This window comes from Enoplosus armatus, chromosome 12, assembly GCF_043641665.1.
Source record: "Enoplosus armatus isolate fEnoArm2 chromosome 12, fEnoArm2.hap1, whole genome shotgun sequence".
Lineage (NCBI taxonomy): Eukaryota > Metazoa > Chordata > Actinopteri > Centrarchiformes > Enoplosidae > Enoplosus > Enoplosus armatus.
In genome coordinates, this window is record NC_092191.1 from 17,818,477 (window position 1) to 17,834,904 (window position 16,428).

Sequence of the window (16,428 nt, forward strand, 5' to 3'; positions counted from 1 at the left end):
AGAATGTCCCAGTTTGTTTTTTTTAGAGATACATGTGAACAATACAGTGGATGATTTAGTTCTTGAAGATTCATACATTCTACTTGAAACAACATATCTACAAAAACAAAGCTTTCTACATATGAGAGTTGGATGTTAAACACTTTCAAAGCTCCCACTTGTCTTCAACGCAGCACTGGTGACGTTTTGGGTGTGGGCGGGGTTTGACATCCAGCAGTACTTGCCCGGACAGGGACACCGGGCAAACTCAGCTGTCATCTGTCTGGATATTAAAGATGGCAGGAAACAAGTCTTACACTATAGTAGAATATTTCGGCGGGGATGACGGTTACCGCTGTGGTTACTGTAAAAATGAAAAGGGAAACTTTTCTCATGGTAAGTGTCCAATGAAGTAGCGAAAAAACATAGTCAGTCTGTGTCGCTGAACTGGCTTATGCTAGCAACTTAGCTCCGTCTACTTGCTGGAATAGTGACGTTAACCGGTTAGAGGGTTAGCTAATGTTGGTACTGTAAACCTAATGTTAATAAATTTTAGTAAGTTATAATTGCTTATATTGCAAGACCAGTAACGTTACATTCTACTGAGTGCACATATTAGTTACCGTTTATTTAACAATATTTGGATAGTGTTCAGGTTAACTCAGTTTTTAGCCCTTAGCATTTTATAGCCCAACTCTTTCATCGTGGGAAACACAACAAGACTGTCGTAGAAAAAAAATCGTTAAGTTATTTAAGCAAGAGTGGGCTAGTGTTATTGAATTACTATTCAGTTGAGCGATAATGTTGTACACTGTAACATTAGCAGCTTAGCATTAGACTTGTGGACATCTCTAGCATCAAGCTAGCTAACGAACCACATAAGCAGGGCAGGACAAGGGACATTATTTGATGTGGGAACAGATTTCAACACAACAAGGGAACCACTCACGCAGCTGTCTCTCTCTTATTTGGTCTGTCAGCACGGTGACAGTGGAAGTAGAGGCCTATACGTGTCAGGTTAAAAGAGATGCGGAAATGCAGGATGTGCTATCGTGTATTGACATATTTTGGTGTGGAGAGCTCAGATCTGATGGTCAGTAAGAGCTCGTATTCATCTAATTATCATCTGAAGTACTTTCTCATACTTTCTTAGTGTTGGCTGTAATTATTTCAGGTGTAACAATCAATGTGGATTATAATATAAGATGAGTGGAGTGTTACAACAGCATCAACACAAGATTATACGAGAGACAGATTTCACAACATGCTGAAACAGAAGCCAGCGTGTTTACTAGATGTACTGTATGTTGTTATATGTTATCTTTACAAACTGTGCTTTTTTTTAAAAATCCCTTTTTGTAGTTAAAGTGAATGCTGGAGTCTTTGTTCAGTTTAGAGATGAGAAACCACTCCGTCCAGCTGCAATGGAAGTCCTTTCTCTCTGGTCCAGTTGTGAGGTTTGGCCTAGACTCTCTTCCAAGTGAACCCTGAATTGGTTTGTTTGAAGTGATAACATAAAGGAACAAGGACACAAAAACAGCCAGTGGATTGATCATTCTATTTTGTCTGTTTCTGTTAATATTTTCTCCTAATTGTCAAAATGTCATGCCACCACTTCTCACTTTAGCATACCATTTAAAATGCCTAATCATAAATGAAGTGGAAACAACAAAATTGTTTACTTACACATGTGTTTGTCAGGAAGTCTTGTGCAAACTCGTAACTTTGGTTTGTTTGTCATTTGGCAATTGGTGGGAAACTAGTAAAAATCAGTGGAAGACTATATTTGTGAGTCTACAAATCAGAAAGCAGCCTTTCCACCCACTGCCTTCTTTATAACTGTGTACTTAATGTGGAATAAGGGAAGCTTGGTGTATTAGGTTTATTCAGTGGTAGAGTTTCATTAGCTCACAAAAGGCCTGCAGAGCCAGGAACATTACTTCCATGAAACTGTTCACAGGAAGGGTGACGCAGACCACACAGTCACATGCCATGAAGTTTTGTAAATGTTCTCTTGAAAGCGAAAGTGTGTTGAGAGGCTGACATTTAAAGGCAACCCAGGTTAATGTAACTCTGCATTTTTAGAAATTCTGATTTTGATACAGAGCTATAAAAAAAGCTATGTAAGAAGATGGGAAGGTTATTCAGCGGAGGTGAGCAGGGGCGAGGCAGGTTGACTATACTTAGGGTTCAGGCAGCTCCTAATGCAGTCAATGAGCAATTGGGCTCAGAGCCCGCAGACGAGAGCTGTTGTACAAACTAAGATAAGAGTGGTAATCTGGTTATGTGACATCATGTGGGCATGGCAGGTTCTGGGGAGGAAGGAAGACAATCCGTGTAATTCTTGTAAGTGGCTAGTAACCGTGTTAAAAGGTTATAGGATTCTTGTGTGGTTACAGGTTAAATGAAAGTGAACTGGACTTAGAGCTATAGAAATTAACCCATTATTAGGCCACCCAGGTCAAGTTGATTATTTTCAGGCTGCAGCAAAAAAAAAAAACACTTTCCTGATTTTCAAGTAGTTTTTCCTCTATAATTTGTTGTGTTATATTCTTACTGTAATGCTTGTGTTTTCATGAGAAGATGTGTGTAACAGTCTACAGAGTGATTATCAGATATCTGAGCAGTGTTTCTGTTGTATTGCAAACTTTTCCAGGCAGGTGCTCAATAAGATAATGTTTTGTATGGGATTGGTACAGTGATGTTATCAACAGTGTTGTTACATACAAAGCAAATGCAAACCCACACTACAGAGTACAACAGCTGCCCTCCTCTGTGTTCATGCCGCAGTGGAGGCAAATGGCTCAGGTGTGAACGATGGAAAGGCACTCCTGTTGTGCCATGATGACAGCAGCTGTTGCACTCATATGACATGATTTCTTTCTTTCTAGAACTATAATTATAATAATTATAAACTTTGGACTTCCTGCCTAACTAGCTATCAGGCATTTTTGCTAACAGGTATTTGGCTTTTGTATTATTTGTATTATTTAATTGGCCCTGGCCTGTCCTTCCCTACATTTACTTGCTCTAGAAAGTTTTTAGGATGGCGTCACTTGATGTGCAATGTTTTAGATATATCATATGTTATTTATAATCCATTTGGAGCCTACTCAATGCTTTTTAAAATAGAATACTAAAAGTCCATGCTCGACGACTTGACAGCCCTGTAATTGCTGAGGTCATGAGAATTTGGGGACATGAAAATGGGGTCACAGGGCAGAAAGCCATGAGAGATTACTTTCTAAATGTACATATTTGTGGTATTTAAAAATAACTCCCCACGGATCTTAAATTATGGATATATGCTATGTATTTTCTTGGGCTGATTTCACCTTTGTCCATGTCAGTGTTAACACAGAAAAATACTGAAAAAGGTCTCCTTTCATTCTGTAAGTCTGTCATGAGTATGAGTATAACAGTTTAACAGTTTACATTTTTAATGTGGTTTAAACCTTTTAAATCGCCCATATAATAATTATTTATTTCATTACTGACATTTATTCTCAAACAAATTTTAAAGAAAACCTGCAGTCTTGCTGCTGTATCTGCCAGCCGTCAATCTAGCTCCAGTCATTTCCTGCTTTGGTGTTGTGGTGTGACTCTGTTGGATCACACTGTGTTGTCTCTGTGGACTCTGGCTAAACACCATTCTCCTGGGACATACAACAGTATACTCAGTTGTAAACTTAGTGTGTGTTGTGTGAACTGGTACACAGTGAATTCCCTTGCTTGTTTTAGATGTAAACTGATAGTGGTCTCGTCATAGAGACTTAGTTTTTGGTGTGTGTGTGTGTGTGTGTGCGTGTGCAAGCTGTATATATGGTTGCAGAGGAGAAGGTCAGGAGTTGAAACTAGGAGCTCAGATCCCAGTTCTGGGAAGTAGGATCCAAGCTGCCGTGGATACAAATAATACACTTGTATGCTACCAGTGGGGGCTTAAAGCACTGTGGGAATGTACTTTAGGGGACACTGTGACTTAAGCTGAGACAAAAATGTGGACCTCCCACCAAACTCTGTGAGCAGCTTTTTGATAAACCACTCCTTACTTGTTTACATGCCTCATATTTCAGGCAAAAAAAAAATGTTTATCTATAATTGTCTCTTTAATGCTTTCATTGATCTTAATTTTAATTTCTTCCATTTGAAAAGTATAGTATACATTTTTTATGATGTTCCTTTTGTTTTCAACAGGGATGTGGTCACACACCATGACTGTACAGGACTACCAAGACCTCATAGACCGAGGATGGAGAAGGTGAGAAGCTGTCTACCTTCACAAAATCCCTGCTTATTTACATATCCTATTGACCTTTTAGATTTTCTCATTAATTAATAGTTCAAGAAATGTCATTTTGGATATTTCAGATCATTGATAATGTATTTTAGTGGAGTTTATCCATTCTTTCCTTTTCAGAAGCGGGAAATATGTCTATAAGCCCATAATGAACAAGACATGCTGTCCACAGTATACTATCAGGTAATGATATTTTACCCAGAGGAAATTTTCCTGTGATTCATGCTTCAGTTATCTTCACCCATGGTAGTTTGATAGATACCTATTAAGTATGTGTATAACAGCAGAAATACAGATTTGTCTTTCTAACCTTTACTTTCGTGCTCTCTGTTAAGATGTCATGCACTGAAATTCCAGCCTTCCAAATCCCACAAGAAAACCCTGAAGAAGATGAGCAAATTCATTTCCAAAGGGGAATTACCAAAAGGACAGGATGATGGTGAGAGCATATTTATTTCTGTAAAATGTATTGTCTGATCAATTTCTCTGTGTTGGTATATAGTACATTAATGAAAAAAATGGGAAAAAAACAGCAGTTAGCCATCAGTCAGCTGTCAGCAGTCAACGCTACCAGACTATTGGACTGCATATGCAGAGTGCATGAGGGTTGAGACTACAGTTCGAGATGGGCACAAACCCAAAACAGTGTTGGTACTGTGGCTCTACACATTATCTGGTGTAAGCAGTATTGATTTTGTGCCTTGTAGGGGAGCCAATGGACTCTGTGTGTGAAGAAGCAGGTCCACGGGAACCCAGTAAAGTCTGTCACTCAGAGTTGAAGTGTGCTGCTGTCACAGACATTCAGAAGGAAGTAGCAGAGTGTCCCCCTATCACAGAAGTTCAGAATGAGGTGGCGGATGCTGCACCTACCGGTTCAGAAACATCAAGAAAGGATCCAGCGTCTGTCCTGGACGGGAGAACAACAGCTACTGCTCCTAAACCAGGTAAGAAACACGATTCCCTTTCAAATGGCAGGTAATACTCATCAACAACAGACAGAGTAATGAAGTACTAGTTGCTTATTTGTAATGTAATTACAGCTACTTGTTATTATGTAACACATTACCTATTACCATTTTCCTTCATGTATTTTTGCTTATTTAATCAAAAACTTTTTTTCATTAAGACCATGAACCACAAATCTATATCTATAACGATTAGTCAGTCAAAATTAGTTTTAATAATCACTTTGTGCCAACTATTTGCTTCTCAAATGTGGGAATCATATGCTTTTGTACTCAAATTTGATAGCTAACTGAATATATTTGGGTTTTACACCATTGGTCGAGTAAAACAAACTTCCTTGGGCTGTGGGAAATTGTAATGTCTATTTTTCACCATTTTCTTACATTTTATAGATGAAACAATTAATCGATTCATAAAGAAAATCACCAGAAGATTAATTGATCATGAAAATAATCGTTAGTTGCAGTCCTACATGAATCCATTAGCACGGATAGCTCATGCTAAATGTGCGCTTGCTCATGTGGCCTTAGTGTGAAAGTGACGTTACAGCAGCTGCACACATCAGCCAGCTAATGAGAAAGGCTACAAGAACATAATGTCAGACTGAATAATGAAGTGGTGACTAAATTATCATTCAGTTATTAGGGTCAGCATAAGTGTTCGGGAGCAGCATATTATAGCTCTGAGCTCAAGTGTTGCTCTCTACACATGAATTATATTTTTTTCACTTATTGTTTTACAACACTAAGTAACTCTTGGTGTCCACAGATGACGATGCACTACAATCAGTAGTAAGACTGCCACTGTGGTGTTCTACAATAGATAAAGCACCATTGTTTGCCAGAGGGTGTCACTGTTCACCTTGTAATAACTCCACTGTGCAGCAGCTCGGTGAATGAAGCTGGTGTTTCTTCTGTGTTTTCAGAAGTGTGTCTGGTTTTGGCTGTCATGTTCTCCTCCATCCTCTCCAGTACAGGATATCCTCACAGCCAACTCACAGTAATGAATAAATAATACTCATAGTGAAGAGATAATAAACTGTTATTATTATTATTATTATAAACTCCTAGCAGACACAGGAAGCAGCACTTCTAACAACTGTTCATGTTTCAGGCCTCAACCACTTATTTTCCTCTCAGGCATCAAATGAGTCAAAAGGCAAAGACGTACATTGGAGCAGGAAAGCTTGGCGTTGGCACAGGTTGATCCAGATGCAGACATAAACACACAGTCTCAGCGGTGTCCTTCTGCTCTTACACCTGTGTTAGCACCACACTCTTCCTCCTCCGACTGTCAGATATAACAAGCCTTTTCAGGAGGCTAGCAAAGAGGAAGCAAGGAGGATTTACTATATGGGGTCAGTGGTTCTCCACTCCCCCCTTATTCACCTCCAACAGAAAACACCTGGACATATCTTTCCTCTAGTTTTATGACTGGAGCGCTTTATAGCTTTGGGCATGTTCCAGTTCTAGCTTGAGAAAACACGGATCCCCATCTGCCATATAGTGTATGCAAGCCAGAGGTAAACAGATACTGCAGTACATTATGGAATGTTGGGTTTTGCAAAGCTGTGCTTGGGTCTTTTTAGGGAATCACAATAGTGCAAATGTAAGTTGAAACTGTTAACAAAATATTGATTTAAAATGATTTTATTACAAAGTGAAGTAATTTACTAGGGTTAGGGTTTTGGCAAGTTAGGGTTAACAACATTTCCATGAGAGAATAGTGTTCATCAATGTGCCTGTGCAGATAATGGCTATAGTAAAAATGGTAGCATGATGGCTGATGTCCCAAATTTGTTGGTTTGTAAGAAGCAGGAAGCAGTATAGTGTGTTTGAAGCAGGAGAGTTAACAGAAAGTGGTAAAATGACACTGCATACCCCATACATATTTACATGCAGTATGTCACAATCCTAGACAGTTAAGGCTGAATTTGAGAGTCATATGTGTGTTTGGGGAAGCGGGGAGGGAGAGTGTCATAGCTTAAATGAAGTGCTAACAGCTGCAGTAGGAGGATCTGTCTTCCACAGGAACTGATCTGTCAGACTTGCATGCATTGGATGCATAGACTCTCCTCAGGAGTACCTGTATCTGTGTGTGTGAGACAGAGAGAGAGAGAGAGAGAGAGAGAGAAAGTATGTGTGTGTAATTCGAGGAAAGAGAGGCACGTGGACAGAGTGATGGTGGGTGACGGTTGATGTGTTTGTGGCTCTAATTCCTGTTGTCTGTGTGACCAGTTTGCCATGACCTCGTCATGTTTATTCTGACAGAGAAAAAACATTTATATAACAGAGGGCTTGCTTAGAAATGCTTCCCTACTTCAGTGCCTCTGGTCATTTCCCATTAAAGACCAATACAGCAAACAGGGACATTGAGATGATACCAGGACCAGGTCATTTTCCATCTAGTAATTAGTAAGATTCGTGTGATAATGTGAATTGTCAGCAAGAATACAGCAGTAATTGACACAAAACTTAAGTCACAACTGGACTGAAATTTTGTTACATTATATGTATGTTTTTAGTTCACCCTTTACATTAGAAATGACAAGTCATGATTTTCAGATAAATCATGAAATCTGCATAAAGGTCCTGCTGTGGTCCATTTTTATTATTCAAAAAAAATGTAGCTTGAGTCAGCTGAAGCTGAACGCTGCCAGTGAACCTTGGTTGGTGCCAGAGTTTCCCTCTCTCCTTGTCAGGACCAGGCGTCCCTCATCTCTGTGACGTCGACGGAGGGGAAAGTTAGTAAGTGAGCTGATGGTGGCGGCTGGCAATAGGACAAGCAGGAAATGGCTCTCGTTTCCCTATTGCTCCAAACAGGATATGGGCTTGTAAACTGTTGACATGGGATGCCCGGAGAGCTGGAGGGCTTGGCAAGAGCCCAGGAGGTGGTGGTGGAGGAGGAGGAGGAGGAGGAGGAGGAGGAAGGGGACAGGGACAGAGAGAGGGAAACAGGGAGAGATTCAGTTGCTTCAGAGCCCTTTCATGTTAGTCTTGTTGAGAGAGACAACCTTACCGTGAGTAACAACCTTAGGTATGGCGAGGTACTCATTCATGTGCCTACACCAGCTGACCACAGTCTGTTATCTTTGTCATTGTAGACAAAAGCACCCTTGGATTCATTATGTTTTCTGCTTCTTGTCTTCCTTTATAACACGCATTAGCTACCTGACCATAACTAACACAGACCATATTGTTTTATAGCCTCCTAAGCAAAGATGTAATGTAAAGACTGTTGAGGCAGGGAAACAAGAAAATTACTTCCACAGGGCTCTCTGTTGTAACTGGCTTCCTACGCAGGGGGTACACTAAAGTAAACATGGCAGCCCAGTTGCTCAGAGGGGCAGGGAAAAATCCATCAGAAACATGGTCTAATACTTGAGACTCATCAATACCAGCAGCTTGAAGTTACTACCTTTCTTACTGTGTTAAGTGCTATTACGAAGGCAGCATAAAAGCAAAACTTGTTGTCCATATCCAAAAAGGAATAATGGAGTTGTTTCTTATAACTGCCTCTTTTTCTTCCACATATTCTCATCTGTAAATGCTTTTGAAAATGCCATGTCTTTTGCATGAAAATAGATTAAGAATGGTGTTTTCTCTCTCTTTTCTCTGGGGTGCAGGGGTGGGAGCTGATGCTAGCCGGCCGCCATGTCGGAAGGCCAAAGACTTGAGGAAGGAGCGACGTCTTCAGAAAGAGCAGATGAGACGTGACGCAGATGGAGTCTCTTCCATTGTCTCTCCTACCCCACCCACTCCCACCCAGACCAACCAGCCCAAACCCCTGGAAGATTTCATCAATGAGTCACTGCCTGACAACTCTTCACATTGCCTTGAGGTGAGCAGAAATGTGGAGTAGGTACTTTCTTTTTCTCTTTTTATGTGATTTGGAATAAACATTAGCCTATTGTGATGATTCCAGCTGTTATTAAGAAATAGTGTTGAGCTTTCTGTCTCCATAATGTTTGGATTCAGTTAGCCTGAAACCTTGGTTTCATAGAGCCCTCCTCCCCAGCTCCAGTGACTTCACCATGTGTTTATGTGTGCGGAGAGGATAGCTGGCCAGAGCAGAGTGGAAAAACCACCTCTTCCCAGTTCCAATTCAACCAAATGACAGGCACACCACACAAACTTGGTTGCATTACCCGATTTGGATGATAAGCAGTTTAGTGGATCTATCTGGTGCTGATTCTTGAGCTGCAGGCTTAAAGATGTTTTCACCCCAGTACGAGAACATAGATGTTTACACTGGAGCATTTAAATGCAGTCCAGCTCAATTTCACCATAAACACATCTGTTAAAGATGTCACACTACTTGACTGATGAGAATACTTTGCAGGATACATAACACATTTTGAATACATGAATATGAATGAATTTGGTGACTAAGCATCTCTTTGCTTTTGTATTGTCATGGACTCACCTTTGCTTATTGTGAAACTGCTCATTTGACATTTCTCTCTGGCATCTGTGACCTTGGAGGAGCTTATTACTTTTGAAGTAATTGAAATGCATAACAAAGAGATAAGTCACAGTGACAGGGAAGACAAGTTCAGATGTAGCGTATGTACAGTCCGTTAGTCACCTCTGTCCTGGCCTTGAATGCAGCTGTAGTTCCGTTAGCTGCCACCAGGGGTCAGTGTGAGAACGTGATTCAGAGCCCCTCAAGCACCTCAGGAAAGTGTGGAACTGTTCACCCACTATTCCTCTCAAGAGTTTTGTCATATTTTCATAGCCTTTCTTCTAAATCTCCTACTGTTAACACGCAATGGTTCGGCAATCAGTTGTCTCCTCTATTACATTACTTTTCAGTAATATTCAGAGCAACAAACCTTTCAGTTAAAGCATTAAAAAAACATGATTTTTCATTTTAATTAAAGTTAAACAAAAGCCACTGGTATTACGTGGCCTTATTTGAACATTCATAAAGCGGTCAAGTATCAGACTGTTGCTGTTAAATTTCAAGACTGTTATGTGAATTGTTCAAATTTAATTTCCATGCTCTTCATTATCTGCTGCAGTGTTGGTTCACCAAAATCATTTCAGCCTATCAAAATATATCTCTAGATTTAGCACAAAATTAAAAAGAGCGATCTTCAGCACTGTCCTTTTATGTAAGAGGCCCAACGTCTCTGTTTGACTAAAGGATGTAGATGCCAAGTGGTCATAAGTGAGAAGGTCCAACTCAAACAAACCCCAGGTTCAGTTCTTCTCTCCTGTCTGTCCAGGGGATTCATACGGCACAGCCTCTGGCCAACAAAAGCTTCCAAACGATGAGATGGTTCATTAAATGGGGCTGGAGGATGTGGAAGTTCTTTTAGTTTGTGTGACATTAGCAACACTCACAGGCTTCTCGTGATTCTTCCTGTTAAGACTGATTTATAGCTTTTTTTAAAGTTGTAAGAACAATAACACAAATATTAAAGAGCAACAAAAGGAGCAAACATTTTTTATAAAGCTGATCAGTTTACCTTCATCTTAAACTCCTGTTCATTCAGACTTAATAAAAAAGTCTCTGCACGCTAATTTCGGTTTGGTATGATCAGGTTCAAGAATAAAACTTAAGTCATAGACAACATGGTGAAGCACTGGAAATGGGCTCATATACACAATATGCATAGTAAATGGAAAGTAAATAGGCAAATGATTATTTGATCTTTTTTATGAGTACTTAACAAATGCTTGTTACGTTCTTTTGTATCTTGAGTAACACCTGTCGTTTTTGTCTCATGATGGAGATGGACACAACACACCCTCTTTAAATTGTTTCAGCTTCGATTATGTTGAACAACAGCTGCTATTGGTGAAAACAAGGCCATTTAATTTAGAAGAATAAAAAAAACAAAACAGGACATTTGTAAAATGGTTAAACATAGGAGAGTGTGTGTTTGTCTCAGTCTCTCTCTCCCTTCACACTCTTTCCACACTTGTTCTCTCTTTGATTTGTGATAATATCTTCCATCTAAAGGATTTTAATCACCACTTCTGTTATTCTCGGTACACATTTTGATGTTAACCTTTGTCTGCCCGTATTCTTTTTGAAGGTGAGGCTAGTGCGCTCCAATCCCCCTAGCCCGCAGTTCAAAGCCTCTTTCGACGCCTCCTACCAGGTGTACAAACTCTACCAGATGGCCATTCACAAGGACCCTCCTGACAAACCCTCCGAGAGCCAGGTCAGAGGGTGGGGGGCGTAGGTCAACCTGCTCTAGGGGTACCCAGGGAGGAAGGGAGGGAGGGAGGGAGAGGGTCGACAGGTTTGTGTACCCACAGAGGCATCAAAAGGGTTATTATCTTGCTCTTATCTCTTATGAATATGTTATCTTGGTCCTTTTTTTTGTTTTCTATCACATAATGGATCATAAACCTGCTGATGTGATGTGTCATAAGTTTGTACTTATGTAGTACGTAATGTAATGGGTATTATTTGCATTTTGTTGTGACGTTTTTTTCAGAGATTTGACTCATTTCATAAATGTAAATCATAATTCCAAATAAGTCAGGACTGTACTGTAAATCTCTTCAAACTGTATGAGACTGAAAATAGATTGTAATTCATAGATAATTAGCATTTAAAATTTGTACCACCACTCTCTGGAAATAGGAAGACAGGCATTGGGGGGGGGGGAAACAAAATGTCTGTATGAATGAAAAAAGTAAATTAACGTGTTAGTATTACAGAGAGTGTATGTGTATAAGAGCGAGACTCAAAGGGAGAGGAAATGGAGGGGAAAATGTTTCCATACGCCATGGTTGAAAGCAGTGTTTCTCCAGGTGTCTGAGTTGGCCTTCGGTCGGCCTGCCGGGTCGTTAGTCTTGAGTTGTTTCACTTTTGGGGGGCAGTTTGTCAGGTGAACCCTCTCAACCTTCACACATTTACCTCGTCTGTGCCCCTCCATCACCCTACCCTCACGATAGTTCCCTGTGTCTGAACTGGAATCTAATTTTCTCATCACCAAGCAGTGGTAATGAGACTTTAATTTACTTCATGCGTGCAGTCTGTTCAACCTTGTTTACCGTCTTGAGAGGAGTCTGTAGAGTTGGAAGAGTCTGTGTGTGTCTAGCTGAGATGATCCATTCAGACATAATTTTGGATTTCTGCTGCTCTGGACCTCACAGGCCCTGACTCTGTGTTGAATCCTGAATCTTCAATTACCGATCTCCTCCATGCGATCTGTGGTATAAGCTGGGCAGTGCACTAGCCTCATCCTCAAGTTGCTCGTCATCTTATTATTTTAAAAACACACTCTCAGTCTCCTAGAATCCCATTGTTTTCTTGCTTTCTTGTGTCCTTTTTGCGCAACAATCTGATAAAATCACTAAATCAAGTCTCAAACTCAAAACAGACCTGTTGTGTTACCAGCTTGCCTCGAGGACTAGGAGACTGATGTGAACCCTAACATGCCAAAGCACTTGTATAACACTGTTTAAAACCTCTATTGTTCATTCCTCCAAAGCACCCATGCCTCCTCTTGTTCTTTTTTTTTTTCAATTCTTTTTCCTAACTACTCACCGTCCTTGAATTCATTGTCAACCCTTTATAAAACCTTCCTCCACCTTCCCCTCCACACCCTGTGCTTGAAGGTGAGGCTAGTGCCGGTCAGCTTTGAGGACCCTCAATTCACAGCGTCCTATCAGCAGTCGGTGGCGCTGTACGCCCGCTACCAGATGGCCATTCATGGTGATGACCCCAGCGATTGTAGTGAGAGTGAGGTACTGCATGATTATTATTCCGCACCTACTGTAGGGCACTACTGCACATGCTTGTTCCAGCTTCTGCTGCTTTTCTTTTGTATTTTGGACTGTTTGCAATTTACAGACATCACCTTGGATTTTGGTAATTGTAATGGCCATTTTTCACTATTTTCTGGGATTTTGTAGACTAAATTAGCAATCGTGTAATCGTTAAAATAACTGACAGATTAATTGGTAATGAAAATAATCACTGTTTGTTGCCCAATTTGAAAAATCTTTGCACCTGGATCAACAACAGTTCCACGCTCCATCACATGAGGAGTGTACACACTATTAGGAGAATTATAGTTGTAATTATAATGATTAAAATGTTTTTTTCTTTTGTGCTTTGAATGAAGCTGTAACTGTAAACTCTATAAAAGAAAGAAAGTTCACTAGTTTATGCAGTGAATGAGAAGTATTGTCCAGTAATGAATGGGAAACAGAAACCAAGATCCATAAAGTTTTACAATAAATTTATAATATACAGTCAATTACATTATAAAATATATATATATATATATATATATATACACACCTCCTTTTCTCCACTTTATATATAAATAAAAGAGGAATAAAGTGTATTCAGGGTGCAGAACTGCTAGACATTCTCACTAACCTGAGAGGGCCTTTTGTCCCTCAGGGCTGGAAAAACAGCCTCCTCCTCCACCCTCCTGCCAGCAGGCCTCAGTAAATTACTGAATTCTCCTGCTTGTAAAAGTAAGGTAATTAATAAATAATAAAAGCTGTCAGATTGGGCAGACTGTAGCAGATTCTTTCCTAGTGCCATAACACTAGCTCTATTAAAGGGACCGTGTGTTTGTGTGCACACCTTCAGCTCAGGTTTATAACTGTACTGGGATCAGATGGGTTCAAAAACTAGAGGAATAACATCTAAAAAAATCTGCTGTCTGTTGGGTTGCCAGAAAATAAAGTTCTTTTTTTGTTGTTGATTTACTTTCCAGGTTGGATAGTGACTGAATGTAGTGTAGTGTAAAAGCACAGAGTGAATGCAAGTTGGGTTATTTAGTCTTAAAGGCGAGCCCATTCATTGTAATTCACCTTGACATCTCTGCCTTAGGGAGTGGTATAGAGAAATGACTGGACTCTAGATTGTAACAACATTATATATTCATTTTGACGGGGGTTTAATTAAGGTGATAATATGTACAATTCATACATTCACACATTTCCTGTGCTACATGGAGATATTCTACTGGTCAACAATAGTGACATAAGCAGACCATCGCACAAGGCATTCATCCTCCTGGTATCGGCCTCCATAAACTAGCTGTTCTGTTGTATCACATTAATGCCAGAACTGGAGATGCTGTGCTGTCCTCTCCTTGGTTTGCCTCGTCCCACTGCAGTCAATTTATACATAGTCATCTCTAATTTGCAAACAAATTTGACTTCATTATATCCCTCTTAGTTGGACTCACTAATGTGACAACCACTCCTGAGATCACAGTACTAAACACAGCTGATTTTATTTTCTTGCCTGTCAAGCTCCTGGGTAACTCGCCTGTTCTCTTCCCAGAAGCTCAGAGCCCCCCATTGTCCTGTGGCATTCGTAAAGAAATGGGAAACACATTGTTGATGTGGTGATGGCACATTTTGGTGCTGTGCCATTCTATCCCTGCTGCTGCTACCTAGGAAGTTTGGTCATTTAGTATTTGTAGAGGTATTTATTGATCCATTAAAGTATTACCCAGGGACCAAATGTGGAACACCGTCAGCCTGGCTCAGAGCCAGGCGATAGGAGAGATTGTGTGTGCAAGTTGAATTACTCTGCCAAAATTGTACTGCCATTAGACAGTACGATGTCCTAGAGGGGAATGGCTTTGTTTGTTTAAGGATGTATGCCTTTCCTGTCATACCATGACTGGAAGGCAGCCAGACATTATTCCTTCCACATCCAATCATGCTTTCCTAACAGAGTTGAAGCACATACTTAGCAATTATTTCGACACACACACGCATGCACGCTCACATACACACTCTAACTCACACTTACTGGTCTTAACTGTTGTGCTGAGCCGTGACTCTGAGTTCCTGCACATGTGGCATTCATTTTCAGGAAAACAAATCCTGTTAAATCTGTATTTACTCTTCTTGATGGCCAGGACATTAACCAGTACACATGAAAAAAGGGAAAAAAAAGTATATGGAAAAAGCTGAGAAATGGCAATAAAATGTATCAGTAGAAATGGAAGAAATGAATGGCAAAAATAGCTTAAGCTCAGATTAGCTCAAAGCTATTTGCAACATGGTTATGCACAATAATGACAGATTCAATAAAAACCTATAAGCAGCCTTTTTACCATTATAGATCCACTTCATGTTATTACAGTTTTTTCTTTGTTTTTACCCATTGATCTGAGCATTGCAGCAAGATACAGCGATGATATAGCCAGCAAAGGTTTGGTGAAGAGAGAGAGAAACGGTATTTTGTTTGTTTTTATTGTTTTTTTATTATGAGAGAATGATTACAGGCACCTTGTCGCTCAAATAAGGACAGCAATGTGAGCGAGTGAAGAGCACAATGACGAGAGGTCTAAGTAGCAATTAGGCTTAAGCAGATGTGTGTGTTTATATGTACTGTATGTGTGTGAGTGGAGACACAACAGTGTGTGTGTGTGTGTGTGTGTGTGTGTGTGTGTGTGTGTGTGTGTGTGTGTGTGTGTGTGTGTGTGTGTGTGTGTGTGTGTGTGTGTGTGTGACGGCTGCTTGCCCCCCTAATCGTACACAGATGAGTGTTTACTATAGGAAAGGGAGAGTTAGAGAGGAAGTGATGGACTCCATGTGTTGTGGATGAGAACGTTCCAGAAGTTCGGCTCTGTTTACAGGCATATGTGTTGTTGTATTAGAGATAGAGAGAGGAAGCTGAGATTGCATTCACGTGTTTGTCCCCTTGCTGTCGTCATGCCTGAGTGACTGACTCCACACATTAGACTGTCTATCTCCTGCAGAGTGAATGAGTTTGACTGTTTGTTTGTTTGTCTGTGTCATACTGGCGGGGCCATGTGGTCTGTAGTTTGTCAGTGGCTAGAGAGGGGTCAAACCTGCCAGGCTCCAGGAGAGCGGCCTCACCCAGCCAAGGAGGGTGGACACAGCAGTGGAAAGCTGCTGCGCTCCACTGCTCATTCCTCTTGGTATGATTACCCAGCAGCCCCCTGATGAGTGCCTGGTAGAGTTAAGAGGAGGAGGGACTGATGAAGGGATGTGCTTGGAGCTTTCAGAACTCAATGTGATTATCCATGTATGGTTTTGCATGCATTAGCAGGCTCTAATGCGTAAAAGTTCACACACTTGTCTAGTTAAATAATAAAGCATTTTACTACTAGGTCAATTGGAGATTCTCAGTTCCACACATACATACAGCAGCCAGTGTCGTAGCATGGCCTCTATAAATGATGTCATCTAATAAATGCAGCTGTTGTTCTGTTTTTT

The 16,428-nt window shown here is 40.4% G+C and overlaps 1 protein-coding gene across 1 annotated transcript in view; it reads left to right on the forward strand.

The window, feature by feature from the left end:
* The first annotated feature begins 210 nt into the window (after nucleotides 1-210).
* The window catches only part of LOC139294254 (arginyl-tRNA--protein transferase 1), a 49,522-nt gene continuing 33,304 nt past the window's right edge, over nucleotides 211-16,428 (forward strand). Inside the window, exons 1-7 of the mRNA XM_070916105.1 lie at nucleotides 211-375; nucleotides 4,174-4,237; nucleotides 4,397-4,459; nucleotides 4,612-4,715; nucleotides 4,984-5,220; nucleotides 8,868-9,082; nucleotides 11,289-11,417. Coding sequence (XP_070772206.1) covers nucleotides 276-375; nucleotides 4,174-4,237; nucleotides 4,397-4,459; nucleotides 4,612-4,715; nucleotides 4,984-5,220; nucleotides 8,868-9,082; nucleotides 11,289-11,417 — 912 coding nt within the window. The 5' untranslated portion in view covers nucleotides 211-275. The remainder of the gene's footprint in view (nucleotides 376-4,173; nucleotides 4,238-4,396; nucleotides 4,460-4,611; nucleotides 4,716-4,983; nucleotides 5,221-8,867; nucleotides 9,083-11,288; nucleotides 11,418-16,428) is intronic.